Here is a 16895-nt window from a genome sequence, read left to right as displayed (position 1 = left end):
GCCTGATATTTCCCTGATAAAAACATGTAGCAGTTTATTACCTTTGTCTAAGGTCATCACAGTCCATATATGTAAAACTACTGCTTTCCTTTTCAATCTGTGGTCATGTACAGCAGCTCTGTGCTGTGCTGGGACACAGCTCCTCAGGGCAAACGTGCACATTCATTGCCAGTGACAAGATTCACAAGCATTCAAGTAAATACACAATGGGGACCCCATGACAGTAGAAAATTCTTCAGACCACATCTGAAGTGAAAAGAAAATTAATGTAGTGGCTACAAAGAGAAAAAAAAAACCTAACAAAAACAAACCAACAAAAAAAAAAACCCAACACAACAAGCTAGGACGGCTAAGACTTACCTTAAAATACCCTGAGCTGTCTATGGCATCCAAAGTTATTAATTTTTTCTTTCCCCCAGGATCTGAGGTTTCAATCTTTTGTGTGTATGTACACATTGAAAAGAAAGATATTTCTTCAGAAATTGTACCAGAAAGAACAAAGACTGTTTATTCCCTCATATGGTTAAGCTGCCCTATTAATGTCAGTTTTTAATTTTATCCTTTGGATTTCTCATTAGCTTTACAACATGTCTAGATTATTTAATTATTATGTTTCAGCTCGTAGATGACATAAGATTTAAGAGCTTTTGCTGGGCTCTAGCAAGTTGTCGCTACATTTTGCCTGAAGCTGCTTTTGTATAAAATAATCTTTCCATAGTTAACATTCAGGATACTCTGCAGAGCATCTTAAGAAGACTTAAATGCTAAATAACTGTCACATAGTAAGCCTAGTATTATTGCACTAAATTACATTGCAAGCAGTGTGATAAACAACATCATAATACTTTGACACATTCATCATTAATTATAACTGAAATCTAATCTCAACTGGATTTTTTTCAGTAATTATAACCAGTAAAGCAAACATTAACATACACGGGGAAGGGAGGGTGAAGGAAAGAAGTCTTCTGAAGGCATAGCTGATATATCAAAATACTGAATGGGCTGACAGTCTTATTAGGTTTTTATGTGGGGTTTTCTACATATATTAAGAGATTAAAAATCTGAAATACATTTGGAATTCATTATGTGAATAATGATTTTGAAGGCAAAACTTTTCAGAGACCTACTGGTTGTGTCATTTTAAGATGACATATGACATTGCAGATTTCTGCTGTCTTACATAGAAGACTAGTGTTGAACTAAATTTTAAATCAGGGATCCTCTGACCACCAAACATGCTTTCTGGGTGGTATTTCAGCCTTCATACTAATAAGTTTCCTGTATTTCCCTAAAAATTGTATATTTTATTTTTGAATAGCAACTTTACCTATCTTTTCACTCTAAATTCACATTTATTTTCCACTGCAGAACTTTCTGCCTTTGGGGAGCTCCCATTCTGCTGGTGCAACCTCTTTTCCTTTGTGCTGGGCAATCTGGGACTCTGACAGCCAAGTTGAGGGCAGCAATGCTTTGTGCTGCTTCCCATTGTGTTCTGGTGCACCACCACAGCACCCTAATGGCCCAGTCAGAGCTCATGGCAACTCAAGAATGAATTATTTGCTCTCTTTGCTATCTTCTTAAGACTGTTTTAGCAAAGTACTTTATTTCTTGTGTAGTACTAAGATACTTTCAAGTGTGATTATACTTTCCCCTGTATATTATGAATTCCCTGCATAGAAAGCTACCTGCTTTCTACCATTTCCAGTGGTTAGCAAGTCTGAAGAGAAGATATGTACATTTTGTCAACTATATGTACTCTATTTGGAGCAATGCCATCTGGTTCTCCTATTGGGTATTTCTACTCACACCAAATATCTTCACTGCCTATTGTTTTACAAGCATCAGTTATTTGATTGCATGTCCCTGAAATATCTATATGCTCTATCTGAAAAATCAAACTAGTGGAAGGGAAGTAGGCTCATTTCAGCTCTGCTTAGTCTTTGGTTGTAAATGAGCTATGAGAATGTTTTTTTACAGAAAACATACCTATTTTTCTGTGGTGGTGGGTGCAATTTGGTGAAACTTGCATGCAACTATTTTCTCTTACACTAACTGCAACACTGCCTATAGCATTTACAAAAACTCAATATATTTTCGTCCAGGGGAATTATAGACTCATTGAGAGCTGAATTTTAAAAGTACTTCTATTCATAAGAAGAAATAGATGACTTGCTGTATTGGTGCATGCTGAGTTTTTGAAATGAGTGCTTTATATTACAATGTCACTTTACAATTTTTCTTTCTTCGTGAGTCTTTTGTGTCTGGTATGATTGAAGCAGAGAGATTTCCTGTACTCTTAAGTGAAAGGAAACACGAATGCAGTAAACACGTTTACTGTGTTAACATCATCTTATAAAATCGTACAGCTGTCAAGATCACCTTTTACTTCTGTGATGATCAATGTAAATAAAATTATCTATTTATTCCTCACTACCATCAGCAGAGACCCTCCTTATGGAAGCATAGGGAACTAGTCAATACACCATATTCTCAGGCTGGTAGAATCTGCACACAAATTTATAAGAAAGGAAACCCTGTCAGTACGTGCATTTCTTTTGCTCTTGTCTCAATAGTCTCTTACACAGCTGATGTTGAGCAAGATGGTGTCACCCTTATTGCATGTCAAATGGAACTGACTTGGTCACAGGAAAATCAAGAGGGATGACTCCAGGGTTTTCAGGGGTTCCCAAAGTAACAAACTTGTGCAGTTGTTATTTTCATATGCAGTTTCAGAAAGTAAAAGGAGTTGTTATTTTGGCATTTTATTTTTTTCGATTCTTGGAGGGGGGCAAAAACGTTATGGGTCACGTAATCAGCCTATTCATGGTCAAATACATGCACACTATATAATTCCCTCTTTATACTGAGCTTGTGTGAAGAATGAGGGGGATACCTTTGGAACAGGGGAAGGAGGATATGTTGGTTTTGGTTTGGTCCTGCTTCTTGGGAAATGGTTCTATGATCTCATGTCTTGGATGTTTACAAACTTTCAATTTGCAGTGTACACTACCTTATGGTCAGTTTGGTCATTTAACTACACTTTTTAGCTGTTTTTCCTCCCTGGTTATTACCCACCTTTTCCATCTTTAGATCTACCAAGCAATTCTACTTAGATTTGAATTTCCATACTAAATGAACCAAACACTTCTCTAAGATGTGCTTTCCTTTTCTCTGTTCATCATATACAGCCTGCCAGAGAAAATCTTATCAAACCTTTATTAATGGTGTTCTTATTTTTCTATCCATAAGTCCTAGCATGTTTTCCTGTTTGTCATCCTGATGGCTGATAGCTGATCTGATAGACTGACAAATCTAATATTTTGGATGACAGTCCTCCAGTTCATGGCAGAAGTTAATGTCATTAATCCCTAAGTGCATAATAGGGCTTATGCATGATGATGTACTTATCATACATTATAGCATATTATACATTTAATCTCATTTCTGTTTTTAGGGTTTTCAACATTATCTGTTTCCTACTGCACACATTATACAGCCCCATCTCCAGCACTGACAGTCTCTAGATTTCACTTCAGCAGCCCAATTTATTTTCACATTCAGACCTTATATGCCAGGATCATGACTGAGACTACTAAAAGAAATACTTGTCCCAAAGCCAGTGCTCAAGGAATTAAATGGGAAACCTTTTTCAAGCATAATAGTACCCCTTTCAGCACAATTTCTTAGCCTACTGTTACACTCTTCTAATATTCTTTGTTCTATAATAGTTCATCATATGACACTAGAGGTAATGTTTTACTGAAATCCAGATAAATTAGTTCTGCATTTTACCTAAAAAATCTTTACCTAGAAAAATAATGTGCTTTTAAAATGGCAGCTTCCCTGGGATTGATTTTCCATTGGCACAATCCGTGATACATTTGAGCATGCTTTTATTTACTCATTTAATTGTGCTTTCATTCAGGTCTTGTTTTCAGAAAGTACATAACACTGAGTTCAAGCTAACAGATGTGTTGTTCCCTGGATAACTCTGTTTCCCTTTCTTCAGTAGAAATACTGTGTTTTCTGGTTTCCATTCTTGGTCTGAAAAATTTGCTTACTGGCCTGTGTTGTTTGTCTTAGGGACTTCTTCATGCCAATTTCTTATAATTCTGGAACATAGTTCATCTGTCTGCCTGTGTTGAACTACATTAAAACCTTTGAAACGAGTTTCCATACCAGTTGCAATAATTTCAGTTTTGATACTTTCCATGCACTTTCAGCCATGAGTCACCCTCTCCTGACCTGCTTTTCATCAGTCCTTCTTAAAATCTGAGTCCAAGTACTCAGGTAGTTTTCAGACTTTTCCACCAGCTCTTTGCTACCTGAATAACAATCATAATAATTTTCTTTTTATTTTTATTTATTTTTAAAATATATTTATATGTTATAATATATCCCTAATATTTTCCATTGTTTGTATATAAAGAATAGTTCACTGTACAGTTAGATTTGTTTTGTCAGGGCTTGGCTCCTGGGAATTCTCACTTTATCCCTGTTTTTTCTGTCTTTCCAACAGTAGCTTCCTTCCCTGAGCAGCACTTCTTCTGATTTGATGTCATCATTAATAAGAAGTACTAACATTTCTCATAAGAGGGTTTTTTTTAGTGCAGGTTATTACTGGAGGCTTTCTCTAAAAGTTCGTTTTCTTTATTTCTTTCATACTTTTGGGATGAAAATTCCATCTATTTTTTAACCTCAACTTCAAGTAACTTTAAGTCTCCTCTTTATCTAAGTATTTGATGATTTCAGTTCAGTTTTCCTGGCCAAGTAGCTTCATTAAGGTCTCATTTTGCCCCAGTCACATTCAAAATCTCATTTGAGGTTGTTTATCTGTCTGTGACACGCAAACCTGTAATTCCTATGACCAGGGTTTCAATAAGTCAAAGTCTCCTATTGTGTATTGTATAACTGTTTGTAAAAGCCATTTTCAGGTAATTATTTTATTTTAAAAATGGTTTTTGGGGTTTGGCTCAGATATTAAGCAATAATTCAACCTGACCATTTCTGTTATCTTGGTTTTGCTTGAATAAAAATTATTTTATTTCTGTGAGAGTTGTAGAAAAGTATCTCTTGGACCCAAAAACTTTTTTTCCTATATAGCTACATAGCCTATAGCACAATCTTAGCAACCAGTTCTTCTTATTTTTAACATCTCACCAAAGACATTTCAATTCAAAACATTTCAGTTTTCTTCATCACTGTCTCTCCTATATTTATCTATGTTTTCTTTAGCATGATTTCTGTTTGTGATTGTTTTTCTACCCCATACTAATAAGGCTGTGTCCTAGAGTGGCTCTGATCCCTCCATTTTGTAGTCCATGTACTTTGTCTTAACATATAAACATCTCTGCCTTTCTTACTCACTCATTATCCTGTTTTCTATTTTGGGTGATAGCTGGGGATGATATTGCTTACATAACAAATGCTTCTATGAATATTAAGGTTTTTATTTCTCTATTGATGCACACACTCCTAACCCTCTGCTGTTCCGTTACCCTGTTGTTTCCTCAGCTGCATGACTCATGCTCTTTTCTGTCAAAGTCAGGGACAGGAGTCATCTCCCTGGGCTCCCTGCTTCAAGCATCAGCAATGCCTGGTAACATGCCAGAATTTTCCTGACTTCTTGAAGGAATTGTTAGTTCAGATGATCCTTTCTTCTAGATTGGGATGACTGGAGGATTTCCAGAACTTCCTCCAGTTACTGACCTTATCAGTGCAGGTTCAGGAGAACTTTGATTATATGAGGACATGAAATTCCTGGGGTCTCCATCACTGTGCTCCTTTTGGAGGAGGGACAGTTGCATGGAAAGAGTTCTTGGCTTTCTGCAGTATAAACTGCAAACTGCTTAAAACACTGAGAAATCAGGAGTACTTGCTAATTCAGTATCACTGCTGTGAATTCAATTTTCTGGAAAATTGGTACCTCCCAATTCCATGCTTGGAAAATCAGTTAAAGTAGATCCTTGGAAAGAAAAGTTGCTTACTTCTTCAATTTTCCAGTCTTCATCACTGAGGTACTACCTGTTGACCTCACAAGGTAGTATGAGGTATTACCAGGCCTCACAGCAATGCTGAAAAATAAAAAAAAACATTGGAAGAAATCTGCATATTACAGCCCCAAAGTGGAAAAATAGCTTGCAGTAGACCAGGTAGTTACCAGGATGCACCTGATTTGGTGTAGCAGACCTTACTATACAATTCTTTAATTTTTTTCAAGCATGAGAGAGGTGCAGAAGCAGTAAGGGTATTTCCTTGTGAAAGTCTTAGTTGATTGTATCCCCTAGGCATAGTAAGGCTACTCGTATACCTTAGAACGTTTTATTAGCTAAAGTCTTCCTTGTATTTGTCCTGTCCCCTTCTTCTTTGACGATTTCACTGTTCCACAAAGGTCTCAAAATGCAAACTAGCTAATGAGGCCTTATTCTGAACCTAAGCTGTTTCACAGCAGTAATTTAATAATGCCAGTTCTGTCAAGCTGCCAGCCTTTCTGGATACACAGTGCTGTTTCTACATATATCATACACTAAACTGAATTTAGCTAGTTAGTGCTCACTTGTTAGTACTTGTAGTTGGCATATGCCACCAACTACAATAATTTTACATACATGTTCACATCAGAAGTAAAAGACAAAAACACTGATAACATTATATTCTTGCTGACACCTATGAAATATTCAGCACATTCATGAAAGTTTCTGAAATCCACTTAACTCATTCCATTTTATAAAAATTAAAATTATTTGCTGCTTGTACTTTATCTGAGTTAGTCCAGCACCTCCAAGTCCACCACTGGACCGTGTCACTCCATGCCACATCTAGACAGCTTTTAAATACCAGGGATGATGACTCCACCACTTCCCTGAGCAGCCTGTGCCAAAGCTTGACAACCCATTCCATGAAGAGATTTTTCCTAATATCCAATCTAAACCTCCCATTGTGCAACTTGAGGCTGTTTCCTCTTATCCTATCATTTGGTACTTCGGAGAAAAGATGGACCCCCACCTGGCCACAACCTCCTTTCAGATAATTATTAAGGAGCAACAAGATTCCCCCAAAACCTCCTTTTCTCCAGGCTAAACAATCACTGATCCCCCCCTTTTTCCTTTTCCACTGGGCAGCTTTCCAGCCACTCTGCCCCCAGCCTGTAGCACTGTCTGGGTTTGTTGTGACCCAGGCACAGGTCTCAGTGCTTCACCCTGTTAAATCTTGTACAATTGGCCTGTCCAGATCCCTCACATTCCTGAGCACACATTGGGCCTCTGTCTTACAGACAGTAACAACATCTGAAGTTAACTTAGTTTTTGGGTTGCCACAAAAGACGAGCACATCTTTCCCAAATGTACTCAACACAGAGTGATTTAACATGGTTCTTATTCACAGAGTGATTTAACATGGTTCTAATTCACAGCTCCCAATGCATTCTGCTAATCTTGGGTATACATTGCCTGTGAAAATTAGCTCTGGAAAGAATTTTTTTGCTAGAGAAAGAAGTGGATGACATCAGAGAAGTCTTTTCACACATGGACCTACCTATACATGTTACTGATAAGAAAGGCTTTAGAAAGCTTTATTTATCAGTAACACACTCCCCAACTGAGGAAATAAAATGCTCAGAAGTCTTGCTGAATTCACTTTTATCTGAAACAGAAATAAAGTTCATGCATCGCAGCAACCCCTTCTTCAAGGCACAGACCTTTGTACAGAACGGAGACCACCCATTGGAAAGCACTCATAGGGATTTTTCTCCATTATCTGAGGATAAGTTACTGCTAACCTTATCCAAGGTCACTGCTCTGGGCCTGCCTCACTGGCACTTACAATTCCACAGTCGTATTTTTAGGTGTAGGTTTTTAAGACTGAATTCATGTCCAAGTGGATCCCTTTTTGTCTGCCAATTTTTAAACTGATACTTCAATTTAAATCTTTAGCAGTTAATTACAAAGTTATTCTTTATCCCAAATCTACCTGTTTAAGGATGAAAGATTACCTCTCAATCTTCATGAGGAAATAAACAAATCTGTTTATAATGAACATAGAAAAATTGTTACAGCAGGTCAGATTCTTTCCTATGAAACATTTACTTCCAGAATGTCTTTCATCCTTTCCTACCTCCTAAGAAGAAAATCAAAGAAGGGGCTTTGAATTTTTATTAATGATTCATTACTCATAGCTGATCAGTGAACAGTTTATGCAAATACACTTTGCAAATTGCTCACTTTAACTATTACTTGGGGTTATATGTAGATATTACTTCCCATGGGAAGCAGAGGTGTGAACATTTGGATTATTGATATATAATCATGGGCGTATAATGCATATCAAATGTTAAATACTCAGACAGATACAGAAATCATTTGCAATATGCCTGCTCACACTGAATTGCACCTTAATGGGGTTCTTGTTGACATTAATAAGTTACAAGTCAAGATGAATGAGTATAAATTGCTAGCTAACAAGCTGATAGTTGAACATATTATTCTTTGAGGGTAGTTAACCAGCATGCCTCATGTTCCTAAAGACTTAAATTTAATATACCTCAAGGAAATATCCCTTTGTATAATGGAATTTAAAAGAGAAAGATTATTTTTGTTTCTCCCCATCTGCCACAGCAATGCAATGAAGATATATTGGCCCATTTTGTGAACTTGGAAGGGAACTTTTGGCCTGTGACATGCAGTGCATTGGTTGATTTGTGACCAATGACTTGTAGTGGGGAAAAAAGAAAGTTATTTTGTCATTATTTTACTTTGGAGGGTCCTTGTAGGGGTTGGTGGGGGGAGTATGTTATCCCTGAGATATAATTTATTCATTGTTTCAGAGCTCTGAGGAGATGATAATCTACAAAATCACAGTGTGTTGCTCAGACCAATTTGAGTAACAGGCTTAAGGATTGCTAATCTTTTCAGTGCAAATGGGGAAGATTTTTCTAGATATATATAGTGAGCAAAGTTACCAGCTAGGAGTTTATCAAATTGTACGTAAGGGAGAGAAGCACAGAGACATGTGAAAAATAAAAATTGATTGATTTATTAATTCAATTTTCTCCTCCACAAGTGGCTGGTTTTAAGGCACTGGATCTCCTTTCATTGAATGAGAAAAAATCACTGTTCATGATTGTGTAATGTGCCACTAACAGAGGTAAAAAAGGGGTTGCTGAAGTGGTGAGATAGGTGTATTATTCAGAGGTCTAACATTTATTACTGCCCTCCTCCCATTTAAGTTCTTGGCTTTCTATAGTATGCTCCAGTGCAGGCAATTACACAAATGTTAGGTAATTATGAAAGAATGGTTTAATGGTAGCATATGTGTCTGTAACAACAGGCTACCTGCTAATTTTATTTACTTGCTTCAGTGGCATTCACTGTGTGAAACAAAGTGAATGCCATTGAAGCAATAAGTATTTAGTTAAAACTGAGTGTGTACCTGAGGTTAGTCATCTGTGGATCATTTCATGTTCCAAAGATTTTACTAGTAGAGGACCAAAAAGCCCACAGACAAATGCTTGGTCTTGGGAGATGCTGCCTTAAAGTTCAGCTCTTGGTGTTAATGTGACCAGGATTTCCCCTAGTTAAGAAAGTGATCAATACTGTCACTTAGCAAATTTGCTAAAAATGAAGAGTATCACCTGTGGGAGACAAAGCCAGGCAAAGGGAATCCTGTCCTCTGGAGACACACAAATACCCTGGAAAAGTACCTGAGAACTTTGTCTCAGGAGGAGTTGATAAAAATTCTAAAGAGCAGAGCAGGGCCCTAAAGGTTTTGTAGCCTAGTAATGATATATTTTAAGTTAAAGAAAAGCAAAACAAATATTGGTCCTTTTGCAAATGTGGGGTTTTGATGTTGGAAAGCAGTGAGACCAATTAAAATCTGTTCCCCTGCTAATATCAGAGGTGGCAATTACTAACCTAAGAACATGAATATGACTGAAAACAGTCTGTTCCTACAGCCATGAGCTTCATACTGTATACCCTTGGTGCTGTTGTAATTCCAGAAAATGTCACCTTAGAATAAACATGAAAATATATAAAACGTAAAAAATGAATTTCCCAGGACAGATGTTTCATGTGGTGATGATATGGAGTATCTGTTAGAGCTGAAAAATAGCATCTGAATGAACTACTTTTAAATGCATACCAAGAACCTCTCTGCATTGTTGTATTTTTTAATTAGGTGAAAATAAATGAATTGAAAAGATGAAAGGAACTCATGTAGCATCTCACTTCAAAGGGCAGCTCCACTCTTGAGGAGTGAAAAAAAAGAAAAAGAAGAAAAAAAAAAGAAAAGCAGCTTATTCAAGAAATATGCATTCTCTGTGGATTTGCTTTCTCTTTTACCTGCTTTAGAAACTTGGGAATGACTTCTATTCATTTGACCTGAATGGAGTCATTACCCCGGTGTAAGGGAGAGTGGCAGCTGGCTGACAGTGATGCTCCCCCTGTGCTCCTTCGCTGCACTTTGCATTGACTCAGCAATGCTCTCAAATGAGCAGGATTATTTTTGACCTTGTGATGGGATTTTTATCAAAGTTTCAGTGCTCTGGCCTGTCTTCTGGATAGGAACTGCACATATGGAAATGTTCCTTAGCTGCCTCCCAAGGTGAGAACTAGAACACCACCTACCAAATGTATACATATCAGTGCATGCAGCCTGGGAAACAGACAGGAGGAACTGGAGCTCCATGCCCAGTCAGAAAGTTATGATATCGTAGGAGTAACTCGAACATGGTGGGACAACTGGCATGAGTAGACTATTGTAATTGATAGTTGAAGGCTCTTTCATAAAGACAGGCAGGGAAGAAGAGGAGGAGGAGTCACACTCCAAGTTAAAGAGAGCCTTGAATGGACAGAAGTCAAGTACAGTGATTATGGATGCCTTATCTAATGCCTCTGGCTTAAGATCACAGGAGTCATCTCTGAGGAGGATCTCACAGGAGGTGTCTGCTGTTGACCTCCAAGCCAAGGCAGTAAAGCCAACAAAGCAATATTTGGGTTGCCTAAACAAGCTTCAAATCACCAAGAACCCTGTTCTTATGGATGACTTCAACAATCTAAACATTTATTGGAAGAACAATAGCTAACATATCATTTATCAAGTTTTGGAAATGTGTGGAGAACCACCTCTTTATACGTATATTAGCTGTGCCTGCGGGGAAAGAGGCACTGCTGGATTTGCTCCACAAAAACCAAGAAAAACTACTTTCATTTATATCTCAGTTAGCAATGGTTTTGTGATCACAATATTGGGGAGTTTGAGATCTTGCTGAGCATGCTGAAGGTGACTAGTAAGACAAATGGTTTAGATTTTAGAAGGGAAACATTATCACCATATTCCAGTATTTAAAAGGTGGCTACAAAGAAGATGGAAACTCCCTTTTATTCAAGGAATCACATGGGAATGTGAGGGGTAATGGGTACAAGTTACTCCTGAGGAGATTCTGACTGGACATTCCCAATGAAAACAATCAGCCATTGGAATAATCTCAGGGAAGTGGTGGATTCCCCAACATTGCACACTTTTAAGATTTAGCTGCACAAAATATGCCATCTTTTCTAGACCATGCTTTTGCAAAGAAAAGTTGGACCAGATGATTCTTGAGGTTTCCTCTAGCATGGTATTCTATGACTCTGTGATTCTATGCATAGATGGAATGTCTCTACATCTGAATTTACTTAATCTGCATAAATAAATTTTAAAAATCCCAAAACCAAAAAAAAAAAAACCCTCAAACAACTCAATCACTCATCTGCCTGCTAAACAAGTCAGCATTCCCAATCCAGAAGCAGATGCTTCTACCCAAAGCACCTAAAAGCCTGCCCTTGTATACTTTTTATATGCAGAATAGCTTATATTATGAAACATATTGCACCACCTCAGCATTGGTTGATTGGTCTTGAGGGAATTTCTGAAGTCTTAAGTGAGTGCTGTACAACTCCAGGGTAATATTTTTGCCTTCCAACAAATTTCCTCTAAATTCTATTTTCAAACATGAAGAGGTTTTTTTTAGCCCTTCAGCAGTTTATTTCCAATCACATCTGTCCAGGCCAGAATTTTTGTCATTATATTTCTGCATAAAGGTGACCTGGCTAAGGGCAGGATGAATTGAAACTGCCCAAGATGTCACAGTTTCCTTCTGTGTTTCAGTTGCCCTGAAGTGGGATGGTGACATTAGAAAATAGCATTTATATGCAGAAGTGTAACAGAGAAGTGTGATAATAACCAGTTGAATAAAGATTCAAAGAAAGACTAGCCCATCTCCATCGCTAGGAAGATCCTAAAGGCAGGACTGCTCACTGTAAAGCAATACTTTTCTCTTGTGACTCAAAAGTTTTTGCTTCCAAAAGCAGAGTTTTTGTGTGACTTGGAAAGGGAGAGCAGCTCATCAGCTTCATAACTCCTGGACAGATGTTAGGCATGCTGCTCTGTTCTTTGTTATGCCACGAGTTGCTTAGTCAGTTTGTCAGATAGCAATTGGATGTGAAATGCTATTAGCGCTTCACAAACACAATCAGCTAAGCAACTGAGCTCATCCCAGATGTGATTAAGTGAGATCAATTATAATAAGAACTAGATAAGAGAGGTAAGCTTCTTGTTCCTTGGGTTGGTATTCCACAGTATTAGCCTTTGTAAGTATCCTTTATACATCATCAGCTGCAAAATCTTGATTACTACAGGAAGTAGCTTCCAGACCAGCATTCAAATGAACTTCATCCTGAACTGATTATTTTAACACTGCAACTGCCACTGAGTGGGGAAACAGTTTATTTGAAGCATCAATTGCACCAAACAAAAAAATAGCACTGAAGCCAGTTTTTTGCAATTCAAGGAGCATGTTTCCTCTCAATCTTAAATATGGTTAAATATTCTGAGGGAGAGCTCTTTGTGTCCCAAGAAGGGAACAGCTGCCCTTCATAATGTCATGTTTTACCATGGCACTACTGCTATAGCACTTAAGGCTTAATGTGCTAAATGTCAGAATTAATACAGTATTCCTGAAAATTTTGACATGAGGCTGAACACCAGCTATTCACTAAATCTGAAGGATATATGAGAGTCAAGTGCACTGCAAGTAGTGTAGATATACATATTATAGAATAACAACATATTCGTGCTTAATCAGAACAGGGAAGCTGGTAATGTAGGAATAGAGGGGGCCCTATGAACAAAGAAAATAGAGGAATATTGCAAACCAGTCCATATCTAAATTGTAGAAAAATTACTTGCTCATATCTTTGAGCAGATATGTTTAGCATTATTTTAATTTCTTTTGTGGCTTCTGTTTCTTGCCATGGAGCTGCCAGGAGATAATTTTTTTTATGATACAGAAAGACTAAATGCAGGATGCATATCATGCCACAACAATTGGCCTGTTCTGGAGCATAAGGTTTGACCACCAAAAGCCCACAGGCTCTGTTTACTTTCTTTTTTTTTTTTTTTTTATTTGAGAGAAGACTCCTAATCTCTGAATTATTTTCATAAAAAAATATGTAAGATCATAGAAGAGTGAAGTGACATGGTCCGTGTATATCTCCTATTGTGTAGCATTGGAGGTACTGCAGTTGTCTGCTTAGTTAATAATCAAATCTGATAAACAGAAATGCAATTGTTGCCTCCCCTTTTGCTATGGGTACAACTCAGATGTCTTTGATAATCTAGGCTGGCACCTTTGTTGCCCTTTCAAGTGCTTTTCTATGGTTTTATCACTATGAAAGTGATAAAATTGTTGGGGATTGTGTAGTCTCCTTGATGGGCTCAATGTCAGTGGCTCTGCTCTGGTCCAATTCCCAGTGTTTTGTTTGCTTTGCTGGCCACTGTGAGTAACTGAGCAGAGCAGGTCAGTTCTCCCTCATGGATCCTCTCTGTAATCTCTCCTTGGCAGACATGTGGGACCTTTTCTGCAACCAGAGCAAAAGGTTTCTATGCTCAATTCCAAAACAACTGTTAGCCTCTGCCTTATCTTCCTCATCCTCCCACATTCTTTATGGCTATCTTGATAGAGTAATGCTTCCCTCAGATACTGGTCCACAAGTCTCTGTGATAATATTCCTGGTGTTAGGTCTCTTTAAATCACAAATGGCCATTTTACATTTCATCACTGACAACCAGCAAGATTTCTTCTCAAAAGTTTAATATCAATTATTAATAATTAGTAGGGAAGATTCAGACGTTTCTAGGATGAATTTTTTGGCCTATGCTATGTTAAAATGTGTGAACATAAGTGCTTTCTTTTGGATCATTCATCCTTGTAGTGGTGCACCACTTTCTTATCACATGGTTTATAATTATTTCCTGCCTCTATCTTCTTTTGTTGCAGCTGAACGTATTATTGTATATACACAATACTCTTGCATTTTTCTTTTGTGTGGCCCTTTACCAAAGATTTTTGGAAGGTTAATATGTTCTTTACCTGCTTATGTCACTTGCAGTGTTGAAAATATTTGATAACTCTAGAAAAATAAAATAGGAAGTAAGAAAAGTTATGATAGAAGTGAGAGCTATTATGTTATTCTATTGATGTTTATTTTATTAAAGAAAAAGCATTTGATATATGACATTTTTAAACTTTGAGTCTTTTCACAAAACATACTTAATTGTGGCACCAATAGCTTTTAACATGCATTATGAAAAATTATGCACCCAGGAGAAAAATGTAATCCCCTATTTTCTGGTCAAAAACGTGTATTTAAAGTATTTTTGCCCAAGAGTGTGTGTCTTATGTTCCACCTTGTCCACTCATTCTTCAATCTAGATATCATCTGATCTTTCCGAGAAAGATCCAAGGAACACCAGGTCCCTCTGGAGGTCTCATCCTCATGGTTGAAGTTTAATTTTAAACTTGAATGATGAGATTTGGGATGGTTCATCTCCAGCCTTAGCTGTTACAGTTTTGGGCATAGCTCCTTCCTGAGAGACTTGCTGTGACCTCAGGTTCAGCCTTGCAAAGTATTGAGTTCTGTACAGTTCTGACTTCATCAGTTACATTATTCTGTATTCTTCTTTGTGGTGAAGCAAAATGAATGATTTCTCCTTAAAACTTTTTGTGGACTGTGGTGCACACAAAGCCTAAATGAAACATTTTGATGCTTCCCTGGTGTCCCTTCTGGTCCCTTGAATACTTTTGTGCATCAATTCCTGAGTACGTTCTCACCTTGGAGCTTCACTTTCTTCTCTTGGACAGTGGGAATGGCTGAAGTAGTTAATAAAATCCAGTGGTTTTGCTTCTATTTGGTGTTTCCTTTAAAAGATGATGGTAGGGGATGCACCCCTCCCCCCATCCTTGTATAATGCTCTTGTTGCAGGTCAGTCAAAAATTAATTTCCAGGAGAATCACACAAAGGGAGATTTGTTAGTGACCTCTTTGTCTGATTCCTCTTTGCACCAGACTCCTGGAGCCTTCTAACTCAACTGTGTAATTACATTGGGGGATGGGGGATGGACACAAGTCTCCACTTGTCTTCTCACCTATTCCCTAAGTTCTCAGAAGGTAACTTAGGGTTGTGACATTAGCTCATGACACATAACTGTTAGCCATTACTTTAATGTAGGTTAGTACATAGTTACTCTTTGTAGGAGAAAATGATATCTTTCTATGTGCAAGCAACTGTTTATGTAAACCTCTGTTGCTTTGAAGAACAATATTATTCTGCCGCAGGACACTACAAGACTGGAAGATGAATCCCTAAGGGAAGAGTTCCCACTCCACAAGTTAGATTCACTGAATATAAAATCGATTTAAAATCGATACCATACCTGCATGATGTAATCACTGTGCTTATTTATTCCATTCTTTAGGTTTGAAGATGGTACAGTCTCTTTTCTTGATATCATTGCTCTGAAGCATGGATTTGATGTTCTGGAAAAACTCACAGGTCAGTTAATATAACTCTAATACTGAAGACTGCAGTTCTGGATTTATGCTCAGGGCACAGGTCTGATCATATTTCTTATGGCTCTAGCTTATTTTCCTTTCTAGTTTTACTGTCTATGTTCATCATTGTGAAGATGAGACTTCAGTGTAACTGGCTTATTCACATGCTCCCTATTAGCCCGGTTTTGAAAGAAGAAAAAGGGTCCATACTGTTCTGGATATATAAGATTTGAGTACATCTCATCTGCCTCACAATATTGCAAAAGATGCAATAGGAAAGTAACACTAGAAAGTAGCTGAGTGACTCACACTGTTTGAGTCAACCTTTGCAGCCCCTGGAGCTAATGCTGAAGTCCCAAATAAAACTTCAAGCCAGAACCTGTATGTGAAGGGTGATACTCATGTGCCATGAGAAGGCACATTCCCTCCGAGATAGACTGCTGCTTGTCTGGCTCAGCACCCCAAAACCACAATCTCTCTGTGCTTACTGCCATGGGACAGGGACTCTCCTGAACAGGGCAGGAGATGACACCTGGCCAGGGAAGCTTGCACCACAGGCTGTGCAGATGTACCATGGCATGTTTCCACATGTAGAATATGCCAGATTAACAAAGATGTTCCTGAAATGGGTTTCTTGAGCAGGTACGTGTATTACTTAATTGTGTAATGTCTGAACCTCCCTTCTCCAGTGCACTCTTCGATTTCCTATACAAAGTCATAAAGTGCATAATGATGTAAAAGGTGCCTGACTCCAGAGAGACAGTGGCCATGTACTTTTCAGATTAGTGTAATTTCAGCTAGTGTCTGTGGAGGTTTATTGTCATGATTAATCTGAAGGATTCTGGTTTCTTCTTCCTCCCAGTGCAAGGCTTCTGTGAGGAGTATTCTGCTAGAAGCTTCAGGTCTAGTTCATGTGGAAATCAATAGCAGTTTTCATCCACATCAATAGTCTGACTAAACCCAACAAGTAAGGATGTTTTATTTTATGTTGCTCAACATGGAGACCAGGGATCAGTAACCAGCC

The 16895-nt window shown here is 37.9% G+C and overlaps 1 protein-coding gene across 1 annotated transcript in view; it reads left to right on the top strand.

Annotated features, from left to right (window-relative positions):
• Positions 1–16895, top strand: part of MOCOS (molybdenum cofactor sulfurase) — a 209349-nt gene that overhangs the window by 106044 nt on the left and 86410 nt on the right. The window contains exon 5 of the mRNA XM_054517392.1: positions 15796–15872. Within this exon, the coding sequence (XP_054373367.1) occupies positions 15796–15872 (77 nt within the window). The remainder of the gene's footprint in view (positions 1–15795; positions 15873–16895) is intronic.

The sequence above is a fragment of the Molothrus ater genome, chromosome 1, assembly GCF_012460135.2.
Source record: "Molothrus ater isolate BHLD 08-10-18 breed brown headed cowbird chromosome 1, BPBGC_Mater_1.1, whole genome shotgun sequence".
Taxonomy (NCBI): domain Eukaryota; kingdom Metazoa; phylum Chordata; class Aves; order Passeriformes; family Icteridae; genus Molothrus; species Molothrus ater.
Note: the sequence above shows the minus strand (reverse complement) of the source record. Positions and strands in the feature narration are given on the sequence as shown.